Genomic DNA, 24,725 nt, shown 5'->3' with positions numbered 1-24,725 from the left:
TAGGGGTTGGGAAGATTAGACCTTACTTGTGTGAAGCGCCTTGAGGCAGCTTTGTTGTGATTTTGCGCTATATAAATGTGATAAATTGAATTGAATTACCACCACTGAAACATCCTGATATGTCCTTCATATCAGCTGTTCCGGGTCTGTATAGAAAACCTTTGGGTGATGTCATGTAGGGTTTGTCCAGTGTAAATATACAGTCTATGGTTAAAACATTGTTAGTGAACAACCCTCTGATGGCGGTGCTGACCTTTGACAGTTGTGACACATTTTCTACTTACAACATGTGAACGCAGCATTACAGGCGCAGGTGGTTCTTGTATTCAATTAAAACTGTAATTAGTAACTAATTATCATGCTCCAATTATGTTGAGTGAACTTTACAAGCCTCCTCCCAAATATGTGTAGCACAAAACTGATGGGATGTTTTATTCCAGCTCAGATGGTGTAATCTGAGTGTCAGGAAGTGGCACTCGTTGTGCCTTAATTACTGCCTCTGGGGAAACTTTAAAAATCCAATTGAAATTAGCAGCAGCTCACTTTGCACATTCACTTAAAACCAGTTTACCCTGAATGCTTAAAACAAATAATTATTTCTAACCTTTTTTTTAAACTTAATACACCACAACTTCACCTACCTACACACACACACACACACACACACACACACTGCGACTGCTACAGTATGTCTTTGTTATGAGTAGCTGTGTTTCTTAATGGACCATTAGTGAGCTGTAAAAACACAAATTAGTTGAGATGAAGAAAAAGACCTCCTGGGGTGAAGCACTAATATGCAAGTAAAACACACACACACAGATCGTAAGGCTGTGCATAAAGATGTTCAAAATTCATATTTCTTCCTCCCTGTGCAGTTTTATATGACTGTGTACTTTAAGGTTGCCCATCCCTATAAAAAAAACAACACTCAGCGGGGGTTTTTTCATGATTTTATTGTTTTATGGCATCAAATCGATCTGTATAATAATTTGAAACCTGTCCCCAGAACTGTATTTTCTGAGCCATTATCCTTGAAAGGACCCGCAGAATTTGCATAATGACAGCTGATAGATTGTGACTGAACCTCAGGGAGAAACTAGTCTGATTGCGGAGAGTTTTTCCCCTTTTTCTCCAATTAAAATTTAAAAAGAAGTCCCAGACAGCAAATAGATCCGGGCCGGATGTAGTCCAACATCTGGTACCAATCCTGAAAACAGATCCGGTCCAGACAGCTTTTGCACCCTGGTCCAGATCCGGCACGGCTCCACTTTACAGTTCTGGAACAGATCCGGACCAGATCTGAACTGGATCCACAAAACACCAACCGGTTACAGACCCTATCTGGCACGGATCTGGGACAGATGTGGTCCGCATCACAGCACCGTGGCAGGAACATGGGGCATAAAGATAAGCAGTTTTATCTGCACTCCGTAGAAACTATCCATTAGCGGTTGTAAACTCTGTATTCTGTAATCATGATCGTCACTGAGGCTTTTTTAGATGCTTATTGCAAAGCGGTTTGTTTCTTTACGACAGTCAATTTTTATAAGTCCAGGGACACTGATCTGTGTGTTATAGATACAAATCAGTTTCCTTGGATCCACGGAACTTACCCCTGTAAAACTTGTTCCTGCCACGGTGCCCTAAAATGGGCCCGTTTTCAGTGTTCTTCTCCCACAAAGGTTCATCACGAACTGCAGTCATATTTGTTGTTCTTGTTTCCTCATGATGTCATTGGTGATTCCTGCAGGGTTTACGTCTTCCCTGCACAGGGAACAGTTGTGAAGCACTTTCAGCATCTACACTGGATGGAAAAGTGCTGCAGAAATGCAAAAATCCATCATTAGGTTTGAGTCTATACCCGTTTTTGTAGATGATACTGTATTTAAATGCAGCTCCAAATCCCTCACATTCACTCTTTCACCAACTGATATCAGCGTGCTGCCATGCACACCAGCAGCATCTTGGGGATTAAGGACCTTCTTGATTTACTTTTCTGTGTTCTTTCCCTTTCATCATAAGATGCCATGTTTGTATCATTCAAGGTGCAATTTTTTTCACGAGGAGTGTTTAATGCAGCACAATGATGTTTTCACAAAATAATTTGACCGTCCTTTTTTGGTGACATTAGTAATCTGTGTATAATTACTTCCCTACTGTCAACACACAGCCTGCATCAGGCTTCATCCCAATCAAGGTTCAGCAAATATTAACAAACCCACAGGCTGCGCTCGCACACAGTCCACTGAGCAAATACTCACAGGCTTACCATTGACAAGTGCCACTTTTACAAAGTACAGTCCAGTGAATTTGACCTTTGCCCTTTAAACCCCAAACTTAGTAGGCTTCTTGGGGTCACCATGCATAATAGACACACCTACATTGGTGGCAATTAGAAAAGATCATTTTGCACTCACAAGAAATTTGCAAAGTACAGTTCAGTGACTTTGACCTTTTGACCCCAAGGTCAGTAGGATTCTTGGGATTACCATGCCTAACAGACACACACCAACACTGATGACAATCAGGCAATTAGGAAAGAGGCTTTTGCGCTCACAAGATGTTTACAAAGTACAGTTCAGTGGATTTGACCTTTGACCTTTTAACCCCAAACTCAGTAGGCTTCTTGGGGTCACCGTGTCTAACAGACATACAAGCACTGTGACAATCCAACACTTAAAAAGAAGTTATTGCACTCACAAGATTTTTTTGTCAAAGTACAAGCCAGTGGTTTTAACCTTTGAACTTTTGACCCCAAAATCAATAGGTGTTTTGGGGTCACTATGTGCAATACATGTACCAGGTTTGGTGACAATCAGACACTTAGGAAAGAAATCAATGCAATCATAAGATTTCAACAAAATATGCCCCATTGACCTTGAACTTCGACCTTTTGACCCCAAGCTGTATAGATACGACTGTATAGAACATATATAGCTGTATAGAACATATATACCACATTTGGTGACAATCCGGCAGTTAAAAAAGGCATTAATGTGCTCACAAGATTTTTACAAAGTAGACTCCAGTGACTGTGACCTTTGACCATTAGACTTCTTAGGGTCACTATGTGTAATACATATACCAAGTTTGATTACAATCAGGCCAGTACAACTGAAGTAATCTTACCCAGCAGTGAAATGTCGCATGACTGCTATCGGTGACGTTGGTACCATTGCGGAGAGAGAGATTGAGAGAAACAAAACAGTTCTCAAAATTAACCTTAAAATTTCTTTTTTTTTTTTTTTTTTAAACAAACTGGTCACAAAATAACTTGTGAACTATATTTATTGCATACTGCATTGCGTAGGGGACCAGGACCCCTCTTGCATCCTCGTTGTCTCCGTCTGTGTTCAGAATGTGCAGTAGATTGACACATGAACACAAAATCAGAATAACAATTAGATCAACTTTATCTATCCCGAAGGAATTTATTTTGCCAGAGTACCTAAACAGTGACAGCAAACCGTGAACGTTTCTGTTTTTTAAGACATTTGCACAAGATGTACAACAATATTGAACATAATTCAGAGTAACTAAATAACTGTTTATTATGTATTCATCCTGCAGAGGTGGTGAGGAGCTATACAGTCTGATTGCCACAGGTAGAAAAGACCTCCTGTGATGTTCTGTGGTGCATCTCGGTGGTCTCAGTCTGTGGCTGAAGGTGCTCTGATAGGACATCAGTGTGGCATGCAGGGGGTGGGAGGTGCTGTCCCGGATGCTGAGCAGTTTCCTCAGCATCCTCCTCTCTGCACTACAGACTCTAGTTCAACCCCCAGGACAGAGCCAGCTCTCCTTGCTTGTTGACTCTGTTCATGTAACAAATGTTCCAAATCTGTTCTCACATTCTACATTCATCATTTCTTTGTAGTTTAAATAAGGATTCACAAAATATGTTCAACCTGTCGGAGTCTCATAATCCAGCCTGTGCACATATACTCCATACAGTTCATTCAGGAGCACAGAATATACTATATATAATTTTTTTCATGTCAATGTGACTTTTACAACCTGTTCTCATACTGTGCTTTTCTAAACACATGAAGAAATGAAATTGCACGTCTCTTCTTCTGTCAGACGTCCTCACTATTGCCTCACTCTGTCCTTGTTTCCTTGTCGGCTCCCTCATTTTGCTCTCGCTCCTCCTCCATCTGCAGTAATGACTGCAGGCCACTGAGCCTCAACTATCAATTTTTCTCCTTGTTCATTCTGTCTTTCTGTCCCCTCCAAACTACTCCCACGGGTGAGTGGGGGGGCAGCAATGAATGAGTCACTCATGCACATTAAAGTTGTGGTTTGAGTATTTAGAAGCACACAAAATTTATAACTGCTATTTTTGACAGCTAGTGTTATTCTAAGTTAATGTAATGTATGAAATTATGCAAATTTTCAAGAAAATGTAATATATTTTTGCACACAGAATTGTGTTTTCTATAAAAACGTACCAAATAAGTAGAATAACACCGAATGAAGTGGTGCATGTTTCTAAAAGCAAACTCCACTGATGTCATTTTTTCTTTAATTTGCGGCATGAAATCGCTGATCTGAATCAACGGTTCATTCAGATCAGTGTATGAAATGAGTTATGAGTAACAGTGACCTCTAGTGGCCACCAGAACTGTGTGAGTAGTGCTACTGGCTCACCACTAGATGTCAGTGCAGGCCTGTCTGTCTTGAGCTTATTATTCTCAATTGCAAATTGTGCTTGTCAGGACAAATTCCATAATTCCATCCTTCCATACGTCCTTCCGGCAAACTTTCGTATCTTTAAAACTCAAAAACCGTAAAACTCTCAACATCGATTTTTTTATACTTTAATAGTGGGAGGTCAAAGCTGGGTGTAAAAAAATTAATCAATTTCTGACTTTTTTTTTACTGATTTTTTTTTGGGGGGGGGTGAAGTAGGAAATGTACCAGAAGCCCTGAAATGCTCACACCACCCACTAGATGGTGACAAAAGCTCCTCAAATGTGCGGCAATAAGATGAGCTGACAGCCAAAGATCAACGTACAGTTGTGCCTTTTGCCCTTATGGGCAACTTACTTGTGATCATACAGTGTATTCAAAGAACTGAACATGGCCGAAAAATAGGAAGTTCAGCTGGAGATGCAAAGCAGCAGAAATAATTTCTAAATCTAACATTCATCAATTTCAAACTGGTTCCAATTTCTAGGTAGCACCGCATCTCGTACAGAGCAGAGGCAGAGAATAAAAACTGGTGTTCCTCAGGGATGTGTTCTGGCTCCTACACTGTTCAGTGCTTGCATTGACTGAGTGTTGGGTACTTAAGTGCTTCTTTATTAAGGAAACATTTCCTGACTTTGACTTCCTGGGCGAAGAAGACATGATCTTGAATCAATTAGTCCATGAGTCTGAAGCCAGTTTTGACCAACTCAATACCACCTAACATGGCAAAACAAGACTTACAATCCAGCCTTGGTATACCACAACCTAAACCAAAATGTATGGTGGCCATCCCAGGGGTGTAGCTGTAGCCAGTAGGGGTCAATGAAGGATGACACAGGGGTCAACATGTACAAATTCTTGAAAAGTATCTCACATTATTTGTCTGACCATAAAGGTTACAACACAAACAGATTTTTTTTATTCTCTAATTATGTCAGTACGTAAAACTTTTTTAATCTTCATTCTTTCATATGTGAGTGCATTTTAATACATTTGTATGACGAGTTGATTGGTGTCTGCTGCAAACAGATTCAGAAGACAAGAGAGTCGTCTTTAATAGTATTTTATAGTCAGTTTATAGTTGACTGTGGAAATCAGAGCATGACAAACTGCTTCAACTTCAAACTGCACCATCTGTCCAGCAGGTGGCAGCAGAAGACTGGCTAAGGTTTGCCTTGGAGTAGAAGGTCAGATTATGTGGAATAATTTAGATGGATTAACACAAAACATGCAGTGTTTGGAAAATTCTGTCACTGTGTGTTGTAACAGCGGGTCCACAAGCTAAATTTGCATAACTTTTTTTATATTCTGGAGCTTGTTTTCATGTTATTTTTGCAAATGACCTCTTCAAATATTTTATAACCTTGAAGCCTTTCCAATTTTCTATGGGGTATTGGACAAACTGACAGGGTCACAAACAGACACATCCTACCAAATCTGTTTTAAACCCTTATTGTGAGCATAGTAAGATTACATCTAATGGTTTTGGTTGGATAGAAAATAGTCATGCTAGGAAACTAGGCTTGTCTAAGTTAACACATAGCTATGTGGAACCGTTGTCTGTTATTCCCCCTTGTTTTTTTGTTTTGTTTTTCCTGATGCCCCAAGTAGACTTTGAGATGGAGAAACTTTCAAAGGAAAGTAATGAGTACAGTGGGATGGATGGTCAAGTTCACTGGTACCTTAAGTATCTAAAGGTTCAGTCACAGGAAAGACAGGTGTGGTAGTTTATATTCCCTGATTTCATAAGTCAATCATAAAAAAGCAATCAGATCATTTCACTGGCTTTTTTTGTGGAACTGATGAGTGATTTTGCTGCACTGTGGTGGGTAGAGGAGGTGAAGTTCAGTCAACACGTCATCCGCTCAGATTCAGTGGCAGCGTTACTCAGCATTTCAAATGGAAAATCTGTTTGCAGGCCAGACCTGATCAATGAGATTTGTCAAAGCTTATTTAAACTACAACAACAAAATATGTCAGCATGTTTCATGTGGGTTCCATCTCATTCTGGAATTGAGGGTAATGAAGTAGATGATCAGCTGGCAAAAGCAGCTCTGAAATCAGAAACACAGATCCACATTCCAGTTAGTAAATTTGAAGTCAAAACAATCATCATGACAGAAATGAGCAAAGCATGACAAAAAACTACAGCAGAGGGCATCTAAGGGTCGGTTTTTACATAAAAATTCAGGGTATCAAGGAGACAAGGGAGATGGAGTAGTGGGGAAGAAGAAGGTTTAAATCAGACTGTCAGCATCAGTGGAAAACATGAAACCAGTCAGTGTTTGAGATGCAGCAGAAGACACTGTGGAGCACGTGTTACCGGAGTGCCAAACATATAACAGACAAAGAAAAATTCTATTAGATGACGATGTCAGATCACTAGGACAGACCAGTGAAAAATGAATGTTGCTGCTGAAATGTAACACAGTTACATTCCTGTTAATGATGTTTACGTGATGCTTGGTGACTTGAGGATGAGATGGCGTTGGGGTTGGAATTGAGGAAACAAATGGATTTTTTTTTTCTTTTTTACTATAAGGAGCAGAGAATACAATAAAAATGCTTATGTAAGCAGGTAATGAATGAAATTAAATGACATGGACAAATAAAAAAGTAAAGTTTAACACTTAAGGTATTGCTTTCTTTTTCTACAGTTACACCACCTGCTTGGAGGCATGTGATTGCATATTTAAAGGGAACAGAGTTATTCAATAGAATGTAGGACCGTGCAGTTCCCCCACCTTCTGTTTTTTTTTTTTTTTTTCTTCCTCCCCTCCCTTATCTCTCTTTTTCCTTATTAATGTCGCATACATCAGACACCATTGATGCGCCTCATACAAACAGTTAGTGGCGGTAATGCACCGTGTTGGTTTGTAAACCACCAATAAACTTGACAGAAGAAGAAGAAAAGGAAGCTTTCGGTGCGTCAGTGGAGGGAATTTTTGAAGTCAGGATATGTTAGTTTCGTTTCTTTTGTCAATAACGTTAGTTAACAATATTATAGTAAGTTTTATTTCTTGTTTTCATTTTAGGTTTGAGTGACGTCGCAGTATGCGTTTTGTAAAGTTTAACGGGTATCGTACGTAGCTGCTGATAGCTAAACTCACAGTGGTTTTGTTTAATCTTAATTATTTATGATTAAACTATAAATTAACAGAAAATAAATATATCCAAAGAGCATTTTCGATTTATGTACTAAATCTACCACAGTGTTTGTGTTGCTTAATCTACACGTCGAACACAACGATGAACTGAGCTCATTTTCAGCTTTTATCTGTATTTCGAAATTGCTGTTTCATTCAAGTGAAAAGAAATATAATTAACAGGTTTAAACCATCATGTCTGAAGTAGTTTAAAGTCAGCATTAAGCCAAAAAAGCAAATCCTCACACCCAATAAGCTGAAGTAAATTCTACTTAAGTTATGTATCTTTTTTCTTTGATGAATGGCTTAGTCATTAATAACTTGGGTAATTAATCAGTTAAGTCACAAGAAAAAAACTGCATGTTAATGTTAATACATAGTACATGCATAATTTATTACAGCTTCTTTGGTGTGACCTTTGTTGCTGGAATGAAATAATCATGATACAAATACATTTTGAGCAATAATTAATCATTTTTATTTTGATTGATGAATATGTTAAATAATCTTTTCTCCTCCCACTGAGGACTGGTGCAGATTAGCGAAACAGACATACATGTTAAATAATAAAGTACAATAAATGCGCGTTATTTGGGTGGTATTAATTGGTTGGTTTTAATTGGTTTTAATTTTGCACACTCTAACTTTATTAGTCATAACTTTCCTCCAATTCACTTTGAATGAAATGTTCTTTCTTGCTGTGTGCTAGAAAAAGATGAGTGGAGAGGAATCCAGGAGAGGATCATGGAGGGGAGGAAGAGGAGGCATTGGTAGTGGATGGAGAGGCAGAGGAGGAGGAGGAAGTAATGGATGGCGAGGTGGTGGTGGAGGTTATGGATGGCGAGGCAGTGGAGGAGGTAACGGGTGGCGAGGCCGTGGAGGATGGCAGAGTCGGTCATGGAGAGGAAGGACAGCAGGAGGAGGTGGGGGAGATGGACGAGGAGGATCCATCCATTCGTCCAACAGCCAGAGAGGTGAGCTCTATTTTCTGATTTTGTCAAGTATTCAATTTCTTCTCCAGTTATTACTTTTTTGTAATTGTTTGCCATTTGTTTCTGTTAGCACAATTACAGCTATTTAGTCAACTGTTGTGACGCTTATATAGGCAATACAAGCTGGTATAACCCTATATTTTGGCACTGATTTGGACTGATGGAAATTGTGTAGTTCATTATTTCTTTTTTGAGATTGCTCAGTAACGTCTCAGTCAAAATCTGCTGAATTAATAATTCTTGTGCTCTTACAGTCCTTAATCAGTCCACTCTGGATGCATGCTGTCCATATAAAGGTTGGGCACTGTACTTCAGTGAAGGTCTGTGTGTGTTTATAGCTTTGTTTCACATAATCTTATTTCACATATTTCACATAATCAATATGTTGACATCTCTTTTTGTGAGTGTGCAGGCTTCATGGAGAATTCACCAAGTATGGACAAAGTTAAAGTGTTTGAGAAATATTTCTCTTTGAAGATCAACCTGTATGACAAGGTCAGTTATTGTGTCTATTTGTTTGCACAACCTTTTTGCTGTGAATTAATTTTGTCAGCATAGTCATAGCACGAAAAGTGCTGAAGAAATGATATTTGATGCAGGTCAAGCAACTGATATTTAAATGCTTCAGTAGTTATTACAGCACATGTGATTAGATTGGTGCATATTTCAGCCATTGTTATGCACCGTAAGTATGGGAAGAACATGTCCGTATCGACATAGGGATATTTTATGTGCCTCTTATAGCTAAATTGCCTAACATCAGTTTACTGTAAACACCTGCAGCTGGAATCAACCTGCTCGATAATAAGTGAATAGAAGAAAAAAATTCCACTTTGTACAGCATTTCTGTGCATTTGCTTTTGTTTTTTCAGCTTCTGGTATTTGTTTGTGCAGGATGAAATTGAACGTCAGGGCAGTGTGTTGGTGGATTATGCAGATTTGACTGACGATAAGACTGTGCGGGAAGCTCTTCCTGAGTTAATATCTGAATTAAGAGAACAGCCAGAGGTGATCCTGAACTGTTTGGGACTCGCCGTTCACCAGGTACACACATACTCTCAGTGGGAAGGCTGCAACTCATGATTTATATATTTGTTACTTTTAATTTATTATGGGATTAGCGGTGAGCACCGCTGCCTCACAGGCAAGAAGGTCAGAAGGTCACACGTTGGAAACCTCATGTGACCCATAACAGATTCAGAAAATGAAGGAATAAAAAATTAAAATAGTTACCTCTTATTTTATTTCCATTGATGAATCACTTCAGTGGAATTTTGCAAATGTTTATATGCAGTCAGAACTGAGTGAAATCTTTGAGGTGAAATTCTGACTACATGTAACTGTGATATATATATATCTATATATATATAGATATATATATATAGTGAGATTGTGCACATTGTTTATGACACTAAATGTGTCTCAGGTTTTGACTTCAGATTTAGAGAAACAGGCTGCTGAGCTGAAAGGGGAGGAGCTTCCTGTGGCTACACCAATTATCAACATCCCTCACATTAGTGCAAGGTAAATCACACACATACACAAGATAAATTGTGTTGGCGTCACATCCTATGTGACACCTTTGTTTGTATTGCTACCGTTACGCCTTCAGGTTAATCACGCCTCATTTTCTCGAGTCTGGGAAGCATGCGCTGGTGTCGTAATCACCTGGCTGACAGCAGGTCTATCCCCACCTCTCGAAAGTAACAGTCAGCCTGTTACAGCAAAGGGAAATGTGCGCATGCACTTGGCCTTCCCCCCGGCTGCTGGCAATGGGGCACCTGAACACTAGCTCATGCACAGAGAAATGTGCCACATGGCCAGAATGTCATAACTGATGTTCCCTCAAGTGCAAGTGATACCCTTCACCTGAGTTTTTTATCACAAAGTCATTCCAGTGGTACTTTTTATATGAATGTTTTCAAATTATTGACCGAATTGTTGTTTGATTTTTAATCTAACTTGTGTATGTGGGTGATTCTTAGACTACGGGCACTTATGTCCTTTGATCATATTGTATGAAAAACAGAAAAAAGGGGAAATTTCACACTTTTATAGTTATCTTTACAATGAAAGTGTGTTAAGAAACTTGTTCTAGTAGTCTATGATGACTTTTTCTCCTTTTTTCAGCATCATTATATGCAAATATTGCCATTTTGTGCTTGTCCCACACCCAGACTTTTGATCTTCAATGATAAAAATGAATGGTAAAAAAATGTTTTTCTAATGTTTTAAAATATCTCAATAAAATATCAGTAAAATAATCAAAACATAATTGGGGTATTCAATGTCATACAACTGTTGTGATTTTTTTAAACAAAATGTAGTTGTCCCACACTATTGCTGTAATTTCCACAACAACACTGTAATGTCCCTTTAAACAGTTTGTATGAAAGATTGTTTGGGTAGTTTCTATGGAGATAAACAGTGACGTCAGAGCACATGTATATAGCGCCAAATCACAACAAACAGTTGCCCCAAGGCGCTTTATATTGTAAGGCAATGGTGTGGTGGAAATTACATTTACAAGGCCAATAGTGCCCGTAGTTAAAGAATCACCCACGTGTAGAAAGTGCACCCTGGCTGATTTGGTGGGTTTTTTTGGGGGGGGGGGGGGGGGGGTGTTAATACAATACAGATATTTGGGAGTAAAAAACAAAAAAAAAATATGATACTGATATAACTGCCAATATATACATAAAAATGGTGGTGATTCCTAACATTTTGTTGTCAAATCCGTGTGACAAATGTAGTTGAGGCTTGATATTTGTAATTAAACATAAACTTTATTATAAATAAACGTACAGCCAACCAACGTATCTATTTTGGCCGTGACTAGCTGGTTATGTAGTGACCACTTTTCTCTTTTCTTGCTGAAAATGATTGGCAGCTGGTGGCTTTGCCTCTGTTGCTGACCAAGGGGTGATGGAGATCCCAGCCACATTTGGGAGCATTGTCCACAGTGCAGTCAGAACGCCATCTGCTGGACAAACTACATAATGACACCATGTCCGCCACCCAATGTTTCTTTTCCTGCATTGTTTGTTCTGTAAACTAAAAGTTTTAAAATCATCAGAAATAACACTACAGCCAATATGTTGATGAAAGGCTCATATCCACTGACATTACCAGCTTACTGATCTATTGGTCAGGCTCCAGGAGAAATCACTTGACTGTACACCATACTGACAGAAAACTGTGACCCCTGTCTGTGTAACCCTGCTCATTTGTGTGTTCAGGTTGTATAACTATGAACCGGTGACTCCTTTGCGGACTTTGCGAGCCAGTGTTTTTGGTCATCTGGTGTGTGTGAGGGGCACAGTGGTCCGAGTGAGTAACATCAGGCCTCTCTGTACCAGACTGGCCTTCAGGTGCCTCCGCTGCTCACACACGCAGTCTTTACCGCTCCAGCAAGGCAAATATGCTGCACCCACCAAGGTACGCTCACATACCCAGTCATGTTAGCTGCATAGACATTATATCATTGTGGAAAGCCATCAGACTGAGTTGGAGTGCAGATTATCCACTTAATTTTGAGGGTCTAGTCCACTTTACATCCATTTCAGATGAACAGCTGGAGAACTTGGAGCACCACATTTTGTATGTAGCGTGCTCTCCCACTTGTAAGATATACAAAGTCAGTGGATAGACATCTTCTCAGCTATTGCATGCAGTAGTCCCTCATTTTTTTTTTGTTTACAAGTAAACAAATAAAAGATCAAGAGTTGACTACAGGTCACAATAGTTGGCCAGATCAAGAACACTGTCAAGAAGGTAGATATGCAGGTGTCAAACCACCAGTCACAGTATTGACAGAGTAAACGGAAGACCGTGGGACAGATTTACCAAAGATTAACTAGTACCAGGATGAGAGGAAAGAAAGGGAAAGAACCGCTCATTATCTGATGTGTACCAACTCACATGTGAAGCCTGGTGGGGTGCCATGATGGTACGGTCGCTTACGGATACTCGTCGGTTTGCTTTTCATATTTAATGATTACAGACTGGTGACAAAAGCAACGAATTCAGAGATACTGCACATTTTCAGCTCACACTCAGATGCTTCAAAGTGCATGTCTGAATCCACTTGAACAGCAAATATCCTGCTAAAAGTAACACGAGGTACTGAGATTGTCGCAGAACTTCACCAGGGACGAGACCCAGCGTGTCATGACGTCTGTCACTTTTCAGCACAGTCATTGACTGCAAGTGATTTGCACATCATCAAGTCTGTGATGGTTACATTGTCCAGTTAATGATGGTCCCTTAAAAATAGGGACCACATACAAAATGTGCATCAGTTTATTCAGAGTTCACCTGATGTTGAAGTAAATACACTGAAAGTCATCAGTATGAGCTCCTATTTGTTATTTGCTTTCAACTGATATGCTGTAAACATCTACAACCCCTGGCAAAAATTATGGAATCACCGGCCTCAGAGGATGTTCATTCTGTTGTTTAATTTTGTAGAAAAAAAGCAGAAAACAGACATGACACAAAACTAAAGTCATTTCAAATGGCAACTTTCTGGCTTTAAGAAACACTATAAGAAATCAAGAAAAAAGATTGTGGCAGTCAGTAACGGTTACTTTTCTAGACCAAGCAGAGGAAAAAAATATGGAATCACTCAATTCTGAGGAAAAAATTATGGAATCACCCTGTACATTTCCATCCCCAAAACTAACACCTGCATCAAATCACATCTGCGCATTGACATTGACCCTATGCCATGACATTGACCCTATGTGTCTTTTTGCAAGGAATGGTTTCACAGTTTTTGCTCTATGGCAAGATGCATTATCATCTTGAAAAATGATTTCATCATCCCCAAACATCAGAAAAGTGTCCAAAATATCAACGTAAACCTGTGCATTTATTGATGATGTAATGACAGCCATCTCCCCAGTGCCTTTACCTGACATGCAGCCCCATATCATCAGTGACTGTGGAAATTTACATGTTCTCTTCAGGCAGTCATCTTTATAAATCTCATTGGAACGGCACCAAACAAAAGTTCCAGCATCATCACCTTGCCCAATGCAGATTCGAGATTCATCACTGAATATGACTTTCATCCAGTCATCCACAGTCCACGATTGCTTTTCCTTAGCCCATTGTAACCTTGTTTTTTTTCTGTTTAGGTGTTAATGATGGCTTTCGTTTAGCTTTTCTGTATGTAAATCCCATTTCCTTAGGTGGTTTCTTACAGTTCGGTCACAGACGTTGACTCCAGTTTCCTCACATTGGTTCCTCATTTGTTTTGTTGTGCATTTTTGATTTTTGAGACATATTGCTTTAAGTTTTCTGTCTTGACACTTTGATGTCTTCCTTGGTCTACCAGTATGTTTGCCTTTAACAACCTTCCCATGTTGTTTGTATTTGGTCCAGAGTTTAGACACAGCTGACTGTGAACAACCAACATCTTTTGCAACATTGTGTGATGATTTACCCTCTTTTAAGAGTTTGATAATCCTCTCCTTTGTTTCAATTGACATCTCTCGTGTTGGAGCCATGATTCATGTCAGTTCACTTGGTGCAACAGCTCTCAAAGGTGTGATCACTCCTTTTTAGATGTAGACTAACAAGCAGATGTGATTTGATGCAGGTCTTAGTTTTGGGGATGAAAATTTACAGGGTGATTCCATAATTTATTCCTCAGAATTGAGTGATTCCATATTTTTTTCCTCTGCTTGGTCTAAAAAAGTAACCGTTACTGACTGCCACAATCTTTTTTTTCTTGATTTCTTATAGTGTTTCTAAAAGCCAGAAAGTTGCCATTTGAAATGACTTTAGTTTTGTGTCATGTCTGTGATCTGCTTTTTTTCTACAAAATTAAACAACAGAATGAACATCCTCCGAGGCCGGTGATTCCATAATTTTTGCCAGGGGTTGTAAAACAGTAAATATTTGTCAATTTTCCAAATATGTAAGAACAATCATGAATTCATTTGTTACAGCACTGTCATAGTTAAGGGCCAGATGGAATTCAGTGTAATTTTGGTTTTAATCCACCACATCTTCTGTACACTTATATGTTAATGATCTGACTGTTTAGTGTTGTACTGTGAGTGTTTGTACATACAAACCTATTTTCTGTCAGACACATGCACCTGTTTATCTGTTTATCTTATTTTATTGTGTTTTAGTGTACAGGACCTGACTGTCGCAGTCATTCCTTTGCCCCAAACAGAACTTCTACTCTCACACAGACTGTTGACTGGCAAATCATCAAGTACGTGTGCACACACATGCACAGTCTTTAATGTCTGATTGTTTACAGTTGAAAATGTTTCAACATGCAAATAACTAGGATTTCTGCAGCAGCTCTGTAAATACAGATCTTAGTGAATAATCCACTCTGAGTTTAAGAACTTCAGGTTTTTTGTCCCTTGTTGTTGTCTTTTGCTTTAAAAGTCATTAAATATTAAAGATTTTTTGTTTTGATGCTGTCAATGTATTAATATATAAGTAGCAGCCCGGATAGTTTGTCATTTTGTATTTTTCATCAAACTACAGGGTGCAGGAGTTGATGGGCGGAGAACAAAGGGAGGCTGCACGAATCCCACGCACTGTGGAGTGCCACCTGACCTCCGACCTCTGTGACAGCTGCGTCCCCGGAGACACCATCACTGTGACAGGAATAGTTCGAGTTACCAACGACGGTACAAACACTAAGACAGATGCTGTAAACCCAGCAGTCACAAAGAGCAGCAGTGAACAGGTGGCGGAATCCATCCATCGCCCGCTGACAGGACTATTTGGACCAAAAATTGGCAGAATGTTTGTCATTATTGGCGTCTGGTTTGAGACAGTTTGTCTATGTATTGTGGGAAGAAATATTGACAAATATTAATGAGTAAAATATAAACTACATTCAGTGTATTTTAAAGTTCTATTTAAATAGTTAATAAAGGGATGTACATTTTGATGATGTCCATTTGTGTGTAGGCAGTGCCAGGGGCAACAGGGACCAGTGTATGTTCCTCCTCTACATTGATGCAACTTCAGTCAGCAATACTAAAGGTATCTGCCTGAGTAGTTCAAGTTTTTGGGATTTTCTTTTTTGTAGGTTCTATTCTAATTATGCTATTTTCAATATTGAGGTCAAAAGTCCCAGGCAGGAAGCCAGGGGTCAAGGGGGTCATTTGAAGATCGGGCTGCAGGGGAGGAGTTCAGCCTCAAAGAGTTGTATGCCATCCAGGAAATCCAATCTCAGCCAGAGTTGCTGAGACTTATCGTCCAGTAAGATGCTCTACTACACTTTATGCCCCAACTTCCATTCTACTAGCAACAATGTTTCAGGTCTGAGGTCATACTAAAAACGTAACTCTCTTCCCTCTTTCAGGTCTCTGTGTCCTGTCATCTATGGCCATCTGGTGAGTTACACTTTCAACAAAATTCAAAATACCAGTAGGACTTTAATTACAGACTACAAATAGATACTCAAATGTCACTACAAGTGATCTGTTCTGAGGGGCCTGTAGTTCCTGCTGAATCTTGATGATTTGACCCAGAAAACGTAGCTTAAGATTGGCACCCTTTAAACTCACACCAGAGGTAAAGTGAACTTATAGCCTCAGTATCTTGGATCTGTGAATATTTGGGTTTGAGTAATTGCACAGGAAAGGCTATGGGAGAGTGATGGATGGGTTACTGCTCACAGAGGGACCTTGGTTGTGGAGCTCAACTGGGATGTAGATGATTTGATTGATTGATTTTTTTTTTTTGGGGGGGGGGGGGGGGGATGCCATTTAAAAAAATTGTCATGCTATATATTTGCTGACATATGTGTAAAAATGGCAAGGATTGTAAACATTTCATTAACAAATGCTTGAAACTAAGAAATGTAATTGAGGCTTGATGGTTTACATTGTAGACATAAACTTTGTTATAATTACTATGAATGTAAAGAAAATGCAAATACCCCAAAATATATAGAATTAAGAAAATAAGCATTTTAATGTAAAATGTAATAAAACATGAATTGTAAGTTTCTGCATTGCAAAACATATTTGTTATAAACACCTGAACGGTAAATAATAATAAATTAAAACATAAACTTGCACTGCAGTCTTTCTGTAACACGTTGCATTTCTTGTGGCTTTAAAACGTCCACTCTGATTGAAAATGAATGGCAGCTAGTTGCTTTGCCTGTCTGTTGTAGCTAATGTGACCAAGGGGTGATCAGGTCCCAGCCATGCTTGCCAGCATTGTAAACAATACTGCCAGAGTGCCTCTGCTAGAGAAACTACATTAAGACACAAAGTGTTGTTCTGCATTGTTTATTCTGTAAAAGTCTTCAAATCAGCAAAAATAACATAGATTTGTGATATTATCAGCCAACCAATACATCAGTCGGGCTCAACTAATTTCTGAAGCCCCCCCCCCCCCCCCCAAAAAAAGCTGCTATGACAGTAGCTAAAGAATTGGTGACTGTTAAGCCATGTTGCAGGCGTGGTTTAGTGTATCATTTTGCAGTCTTGTGTTTTTGCAGCTGGTGAAAGCCGCCCTTGCCTTGGTGTTGTTTGGAGGCAGGCAAAAATACATTGGCAAGAACACCGTCCCAGTCAGAGGAGACCCACACGTTTTAATGGTGGGAGACCCAGGCCTGGGAAAGAGTCAGATGCTCCAGGTAACATCGAGTACACACTTTTACTTCAGCTTTTTCTGCTTCTGCCTCAGATCAAAGACTCTGATCAGGACAGACAGTGCTGACACCACAACTTTTAGTTATCCAGATAGTAATTATTTTCGTGTTAAACTGAGATATTTTTTAAGACACAATGCAACAGACTAACAGCCAGATATGGCCCAGAACCGTGAAGAACAGAAAATCCGTCTGGGATTGCAGAATGATCAGAGAGACTGAGAACTCTGGACCTGATTTGTTTCCATTGTTTATTAATAAACTTTGGCGTGTCTCATAATTTGCTCATGTAAACACTCTGTTTGCATAGGCTGTGTGTAATGTGGCTCCCAGAGGAATCTATGTGTGTGCCAACAGTACCAGCAGCACGGGTAAATTCTCGTTAATCCATAAAGCAGTCAACATCTTGACAGTTGTGCAGATCTTTAATATAAACAGACTGGGGTCTAATCATTTAAATTTGTTTTTAGGTCTGACTGTCACGTTATCCCGAGATCCTGGAACAGGAGATTATGCTCTGGAAGCTGGAGCCTTGGTATTGGCTGATCAAGGTACAGTAGCAGGACAATGTCAAAGTCATTGGCGCATGCTATGTAAAAATATTGCGCATACAATAACTTCTTTTTTAACTACCCAATTCTCACCAAACTTTGTATGTGTGTTATTTATATCCACCCCAAGAACCCTATTGACTGGGGTCAAAAGACCAGAGGTCAAGGAGCAATAACTTCTTTTTTTTTAACTGCCCAATTCTTACCAAACTGTATGTGTGCCTATTGACTTTGATGTCAAAAGACCAGTGGTGAAGTTCACTGGAGCCTACTTCTGTAAAGATATTGTGAGCTCAATAATGTCTTTCTTAATTGCCTGATTGTCACCAAACTTGGTATGTGGGTTAGGCATGGTGGCCCCAACATGCCTATTGATTTTTGGACCAAAAGGTAAAAAAAATATATATATATATCACTGAAGTGTAATTTAAAACACCTTCTGCAGAAAAGTGTGGCTTCTCAATGTTAAGCTGTTTCTCTTTCTCCTGTCATCATTCTCTTGTATGTTCTTTCTCTCCAGGTCTATGCTGCATTGATGAATTTGATAAGTTGGGTAACCAGCAGCAGGCGCTGTTGGAAGCCATGGAGCAGCAGTCCGTGAGTTTGGCTAAAGCTGGAATAGTTTCGTCTCTGCCTGCCAGAACCTCAGTCATAGCTGCTGCTAACCCCATTGGAGGACACTACAACAGAGGCAAGACCGTCTCTGAGAATTTGAAGTGAGTTACTTCAAGAGTGTGCACGTTTGTTCTACCTGTTCCACTGCAGACATCAAATAGCACAAACGCTACAGGAAGTATACTAAGTGAGAGTTTCCAGAACTGATGCCTGAGTGTTTTTTTGTTTTGTTTTGTTTTTAGAATGGGTTCTGCTCTTCTGTCTCGCTTCGATGTCGTCTTCCTCCTCCTGGACATTCCAGATGAGTCACATGACCGCCTCCTGTCAGAGCATGTCATGGCAAACAGGACAGGAAGGGGCACAACCAGCAGTGCAAGAGTTGGCAGGGCCAACAGCAGCAGTTTTGAGACGTCAGTTCTGCTGGAGCACACAGACATGCCGCTGTCTGAACGCCTGCAGGTATAAACTACTTGCTGTGTTCACAAGAATACTGTATGGAATAATAATAATAATAATTTCTCTTTCAAGGTTCCTGCAGGTGAAATTCTAGATCCCATCCCAGCATGCTTATTGAGGAAGTATATAAGCTACGCTCGTCAGTACGTGCATCCCTCACTGTCGCCCGAAGCAGCACAAACGATTCAGGACTTCTACCTGTCGCTGAGGTCTCAGGCACAGTCTGCACAAGCCACGCCCATCACCACACGGCAACTGGAGTCTTTAATTAGACTGACTGAGGTTTGTCACACCTTTTAACTGTTGAAACGTAAGTCAGTAATTGAAAAGCATGTTGTTAAACTTCATCAGACTTGACTGGGTACATGTGTGGAGGTTTTGCTGTTATGTCAGTCTATTTTAAAGAGATAACGTTAAGTTTTTAAAGATGAAAATGTCTCAATATGCATGTCGGATAAGATTTTCTTCAAGAAACAGTTTGAAATGTTGGGCTATAATTTTTTGGCTACAGCAAACTCCATTCTTGTGTCAGACCGTTTATGCATAAAAGCAGCTAATGTCCCACTGGTGCCGTGATGTTTATGACGGCAACTATATTTTTTCCTGCAGGCCAGAGCCAGATTAGATCTCAGAGAGACGGCAACCAAGAGTGATGCAGAAGACGTAGTGGAGATCATGAAACACAGGTGCCACAAACAGTAACACCTGTGCATGAGTGTTTAATTTAAATGGGAAATTTATGTACCATATTTTTACGGAGTACAAGTTATGTTTGTTTGTTTGTTTGTTTTTTACTAGTTTGGGAGGTTATACAACTTATGAAGTCTGAAAAAAAAATCATACATTTAATATTAATAACAGCAATATATAACATATAAATGGCTAATATAAAAGTACAGGTGAGCCCTGTTAACTTTTGCGAGGTGGGGTCCACACAATCAGACCGTGAGTTATCCGAAACTGCAAGTTAATGAAGTTGACCAAAAAATAAACAGTATATTATACAGTAGTCTAAATTTTCGGGGTCTGTGTAAGTCTGATCCCGTCAGATCTCAGAAGCTAAGCAGTGTGGGACCTGGTTAGTACTTGGAAGGGAAGACCTCTTTGGCTCACACACACCAACGGCTGTGTGTGCTTCTCCAGGTTACACCGGAGTTGCGTCATGAAGGGCATCCGGCGTAAAACTTGTGCCAAATACCAATGCGGATCTGGCTGTATCCGCTGTGGCGACCCCGAACAAATTGGAGCAACTGAATGGACGACAACAACAACAAATCGACTGCGTGTAAAGCCAAATTGTGACTTACGCATGTGCGCGTTAACGGCATTCACTTGTATATAGTGCTTTCTCATGAATCAGAGAACTACACAAGATAAACTCTAATAATAATAAAAAGGAATAAACACCAATAATGAAAGTACAGTACAACAGTGCACAAAAAACCTCCAAATTAAAAAATCTTATTACAAAAAAATCTAACAGACTTACGTTTCTATTGGTACGCTTTCCAACAGTGTGGGCCAGCAGTCCATGTGCACCTGACAATTTCTTGTGTTCAAACTGCATCAAATAAAATCCATATGTTGTCCTTTGCAAGGGTCCCAGTTCAAAGCCACCCCTGCCAATTCTCCATGTAATCTGGAGTTGTGTTAGGAAGGACATCTGGTGTAAAACTTGTGCCAAATGAACATACAGACCCACCTTGGATCTTCTGTGGCGAACTAGAATGAAACAAGGGAGAAGATAAGTTAAAAGAGATGAAATGTAGATTTTGATTTACTGAAGTAAAAACATTGACTATGTCCTCACTGGGATTTTTCTTTCTCTCCGCAGATCCAGCAGTCCCATTGATTTTTAAAAACTAGACCTTTTAACTTGGAAACATTTCTCTGTCTGTGTCTGACTTTTGCATCTACATTCTTAGTGTTGAATTTATCTTCTCAGCCACCTTTTAAGAAATTGATTTGTCTGCTGTAATCAATACAGTCCTGGAAATTATAATAAATTTTCCTTTTTTTCCTCCCCTTGATAAGTTTTAGGCCATCATGTCCCTGTGTTAAATATGAGAGGATACTCAGACTATAGCTCATGCTTCCCTTTTTCTTATTTGTTCGTTGTTTGATAAGCTGATGTCATGCTAAAAGCAGTTGCACTGAATCTGCCTCAAAATCTAATCAGCTCCTCTTGGCCCAAGTCCCACTCTGCAAAAACAAAAAAAAAGTTCTGTAGAATTGTGATAGAACTCTACAGAAATCCATTACATTTTTAACAGAGTTCTGTATAGAATACAGAGATGGTTCCTATAGAAATGATTTAGATTTTTTTTTATGGAAATCTAGTACTGTAGAACTTCCTTTCTGAATTTTCTACACCATTTTTTAGAAAGTCCTCTAGAAATTTGAAACAGCCTATAGAAATTCTGTAGAAAACAAAAAGCAGTAAGCAGTATTTAATCTTCCGAGTGTTCTGCCTTGATAGAACAGCTGTAGCAGATGGCCATCCCACTGCCTCTGGTTTGCTTAAAGTTTCTTCCTATAAAATTAAAAAACCTGAGGGAGTTTCTGGGTAAGGTGAATTATATAATAATTTGGAGCTTTATAAATTAATTAAATTATCTCTGTCCAGCCAATAAATATTAAAGATTTTCATATATGCTAACTGGGGTGTTTATTTTATTTTGTATTTTTTTATTTTTTTTATTTTGCTACATAATCACAATCATTAACATTACAGTTGTAGCTATTGTTTAATTTTAAAGTGTCTTGTTTGTGTGATTCTGTCTGTGCAGTCTGGCTGATACATACTCTGACGGTTTGGGCAATCTAGACTTTGAGCGCTCTCAGCTGGGGTCAGGCATGAGTCAGCGTGGCGCTGCAAAACGGCTGGTAAACGCACTTCACTCGCAAGCTCAGAAGACCAGTCAGAAGCTGTTTGACCTGCAGACGATTCGATCTGTGGCCGACAGACTGAATATCAAGGTACAAGCACCAAGACGTGCTCAGCTGTACATTATAAATATGCACTGGTTTGATTTCACAGACAAGTGTACTGCCATGCCAATTTATGTGCATGAAATGAACAGTATGCACTCACACAGTTTCAAAATCAGTATTTGTGTAAAATAATAAATATGCATCTATAATGGTGTAGACGTGGGGATGAACTATGACACTTGTTCATAGACAGACCTGCAAAATCTAAATGTTAATGGGCACTTAAGTAGTAATTGTCAATAAATAATTATGTAATTTGTGGTAGTATAGTATATTTCGAAATAAAATGTATTTTGTGACTTTTGCAGAATTTTTAAAAGGTCATGTATGACTATGGCAGAGTAAAAGTGTGGGGGCGGGGGGGGTGCAGATAACGGCTGGGTAACTGATGTATGTGTGTGGGAGGGGGCTTCAACGCCTGAAAAAAATGTGTTTAATATATTGAGCAATCAGCCTTGAGAAACCTTATTCTAATCCAATTACATTTTTTCCGCAAATCTGATTGGTTAATCGTGTGAGATTTCAGACTGTATAATATCGGGGTAGTGGTGGCAAAATATTCAACCATTTCACATTTGGAAGTATTACTCCGCGCCCTGACTGGTGTTCTGACGAGATGTCATTCCTGTCGAGAGGCCAGCCCTCCGCACAACTGTGCATGCGCAATGTTGTCAGGACGTGGAACTGTTGATTTATGTGATGAGACGCCGATCTCAACAGAACACCGGCCACGTGCACTGCTACGCAGATGTCATAATGACGCTGTTAGCTGAGAGCGAGAGCAAGTTGCGTACCTGTAAATTTAAGCTACCATACGAAAGTATTGATGTGGATTCTGATACAGAATTACCGTTTCACATTTGATGGATTTTCACATTTCATGAATTACTCCGAGCCCTGACTGCTGTTGGAGCGACGCTGCCTCACGGTCACGCGTCACCGGTAAATCTCCTTTTTACCGGCTTCACTAAAGCCATTAAAGCTCAATTTGTGATCATATAACCAGAATGAACGTCTGCAAATCATCAGACACAACAGGGTTCTTCCCTAAATGTACAATCAATCTGCTGTCCCACATAAATCCCCAAATATCCCAAAACAATAATAGTTTATGTACGAGTTCATAATGAAAATAAAACATATGCTACTATTTATTAGACTGTTTGGTTGTTTTAAAACATTTTATAAATTACTTTTCAGTTTGAATATGGTTATTATCAGTAACTTTAAAACGGATCACTAGGGGGTCACGTACCACCAGTGGTCCGCAGACCAGTGTTTGATAAATAAATATTCCACATTCACTGGTCACATGACATGGAGAACAGTTGTGAATTTGTCATTTTCATTACGCTCCCATCAGGCAGCTGCAAAATATTCTCGTCTTCATTTCCTGGTTTTTTTTTCCTTCCAGGTGTTGGACTTTGAGGGTCTGGTGAGTTCACTGAATGAACAGGGTTTTCTGTTGAAGAAGGGAGCCAGACTGTACCAGCTGCAAACTGTGTGACCACAGACAGGGGAGCATTATGCAGACCTTATCACAGGGTCTGCTTTCACCATCAAGGAACCAACCCACAGATTAACCACGAAACACCAAACCAACAACAGACTCAAATACACGAGACAAACTCTCTGTCATATCAGTATTACTGCAAATACACATTATCACTTTTACAGTTTTCTTTAAACAGGTTTCCAAGTCACCAAATATGTTTTATTCTTGATTTACATTCATCCCTTGCAAGAAGGAGGCAAGTGAGGGAAGCCACCAAGACATGAATGACTCCAGCATGAAGCTGTGTGACTGGTGGTGCGACCTGTGTCTGCTACATCACCAGTTAAGCGGTAAATTGCTCCCGTCTTGGCTTCAGAAGCCTATGACATAGACTGACATTCTGGATGAACTCCAGAAGAAACAGCTTTGTCACATATACAACTTGCAGTAATTATTTGCGTGTCACTCCTGAGATTGTGTTGCATCACGAACTACACATACAGAACTAATAATAATAATCTAACACAATAAGTAATATGTACATATTAAAATAAGGAGTTATGTGTGTCTTTGTGGCTTCCCTCACGTAATTCCTAAGTGGTTAATGCGATTTTTTTTCAACTCCTTATGCACTCACACTGTGAAGTCTACAAGCACATCTTTGTTTCATTTTAACTCTGTTGTGGTTTATAGAGACAAAATAAAAAAAACAGTCACTATCCACTGTGACCATTTCTTGCATTTTTTTCTGTCTTAATAATTGTCTGACCATCTGTTTAAACTTGTTTTTCCTCTGTTTCTTGCTTAAATAATTATATTTATGTTTAACTATTTGTCATCTTCATGACAAATGCAACACTTTTTGTACAATTAACATCAAACTTACTGAGCCATCCCTATTAATTTTACACTTGAATTGATATGTACTATATGTGTTTATATATTTATGGAATGTATTAGTTTGGTTAAAGTGTCACTGAAATAGCTCTGTGACAAAGTTAATGCTCTTTTGAGTTAAATGTTTAAATATGAAATATTACCGTTATTGTCTGTCTGCTCACTGTTTTATCACTTAAACGTGTTTAAGGTTGTGAACAAAGTTTTAATTGTACTGTAGCTAGTTTCTATTTAGTGTAGAAA

At 39.3% G+C, this 24,725-nt stretch overlaps 1 protein-coding gene across 1 annotated transcript; it reads left to right on the top strand.

The window, feature by feature from the left end:
* Positions 1 to 8,550: 8,550 nt before the first annotated feature.
* mcm8 (minichromosome maintenance 8 homologous recombination repair factor) lies at positions 8,551 to 24,630 on the top strand. The gene is made up of 20 exons (XM_034185426.1): positions 8,551 to 8,869; positions 9,082 to 9,147; positions 9,240 to 9,322; positions 9,722 to 9,871; positions 10,254 to 10,351; positions 12,067 to 12,265; positions 14,974 to 15,059; positions 15,344 to 15,489; positions 15,776 to 15,850; positions 15,931 to 16,069; positions 16,173 to 16,203; positions 17,322 to 17,459; positions 17,785 to 17,845; positions 17,945 to 18,025; positions 18,546 to 18,741; positions 18,883 to 19,099; positions 19,169 to 19,378; positions 19,706 to 19,782; positions 21,886 to 22,075; positions 23,505 to 24,630. The coding sequence occupies exons 1-20, from the start codon at positions 8,551 to 8,553 to the stop codon at positions 23,595 to 23,597; spliced, it is 2,655 nt and encodes an 884-aa protein (XP_034041317.1). The 3' UTR covers positions 23,598 to 24,630.
* The last annotated feature ends 95 nt before the right edge of the window (positions 24,631 to 24,725 follow it).

The sequence above is a fragment of the Thalassophryne amazonica genome, chromosome 13 (assembly GCF_902500255.1).
Source record: "Thalassophryne amazonica chromosome 13, fThaAma1.1, whole genome shotgun sequence".
In the NCBI taxonomy this organism is placed as follows: Eukaryota; Metazoa; Chordata; class Actinopteri; order Batrachoidiformes; family Batrachoididae; genus Thalassophryne; species Thalassophryne amazonica.
The sequence above is the reverse complement of the archived record's forward strand: the minus strand, read 5'-3'. Positions and strand labels throughout refer to the sequence as shown.

What these genes read in the sequence shown, in the direction of transcription:
- mcm8 (XM_034185426.1), top strand. Translation starts at nt 8,551, where the DNA reads ATGAGTGGAGAGGAATCCAGGAGAGGATCATGGAGGGGAGGAAGAGGA. An exon ending in ACCGTCTCTGAGAATTTGAA is followed by an intron (nt 18,742 to 18,882) that starts GTGAGTTACTTC and finishes TTTTGTTTTTAG; the next exon opens with AATGGGTTCTGCTCTTCTGT. An exon ending in CGCTGTCTGAACGCCTGCAG is followed by an intron (nt 19,100 to 19,168) that starts GTATAAACTACT and finishes TTCTCTTTCAAG; the next exon opens with GTTCCTGCAGGTGAAATTCT.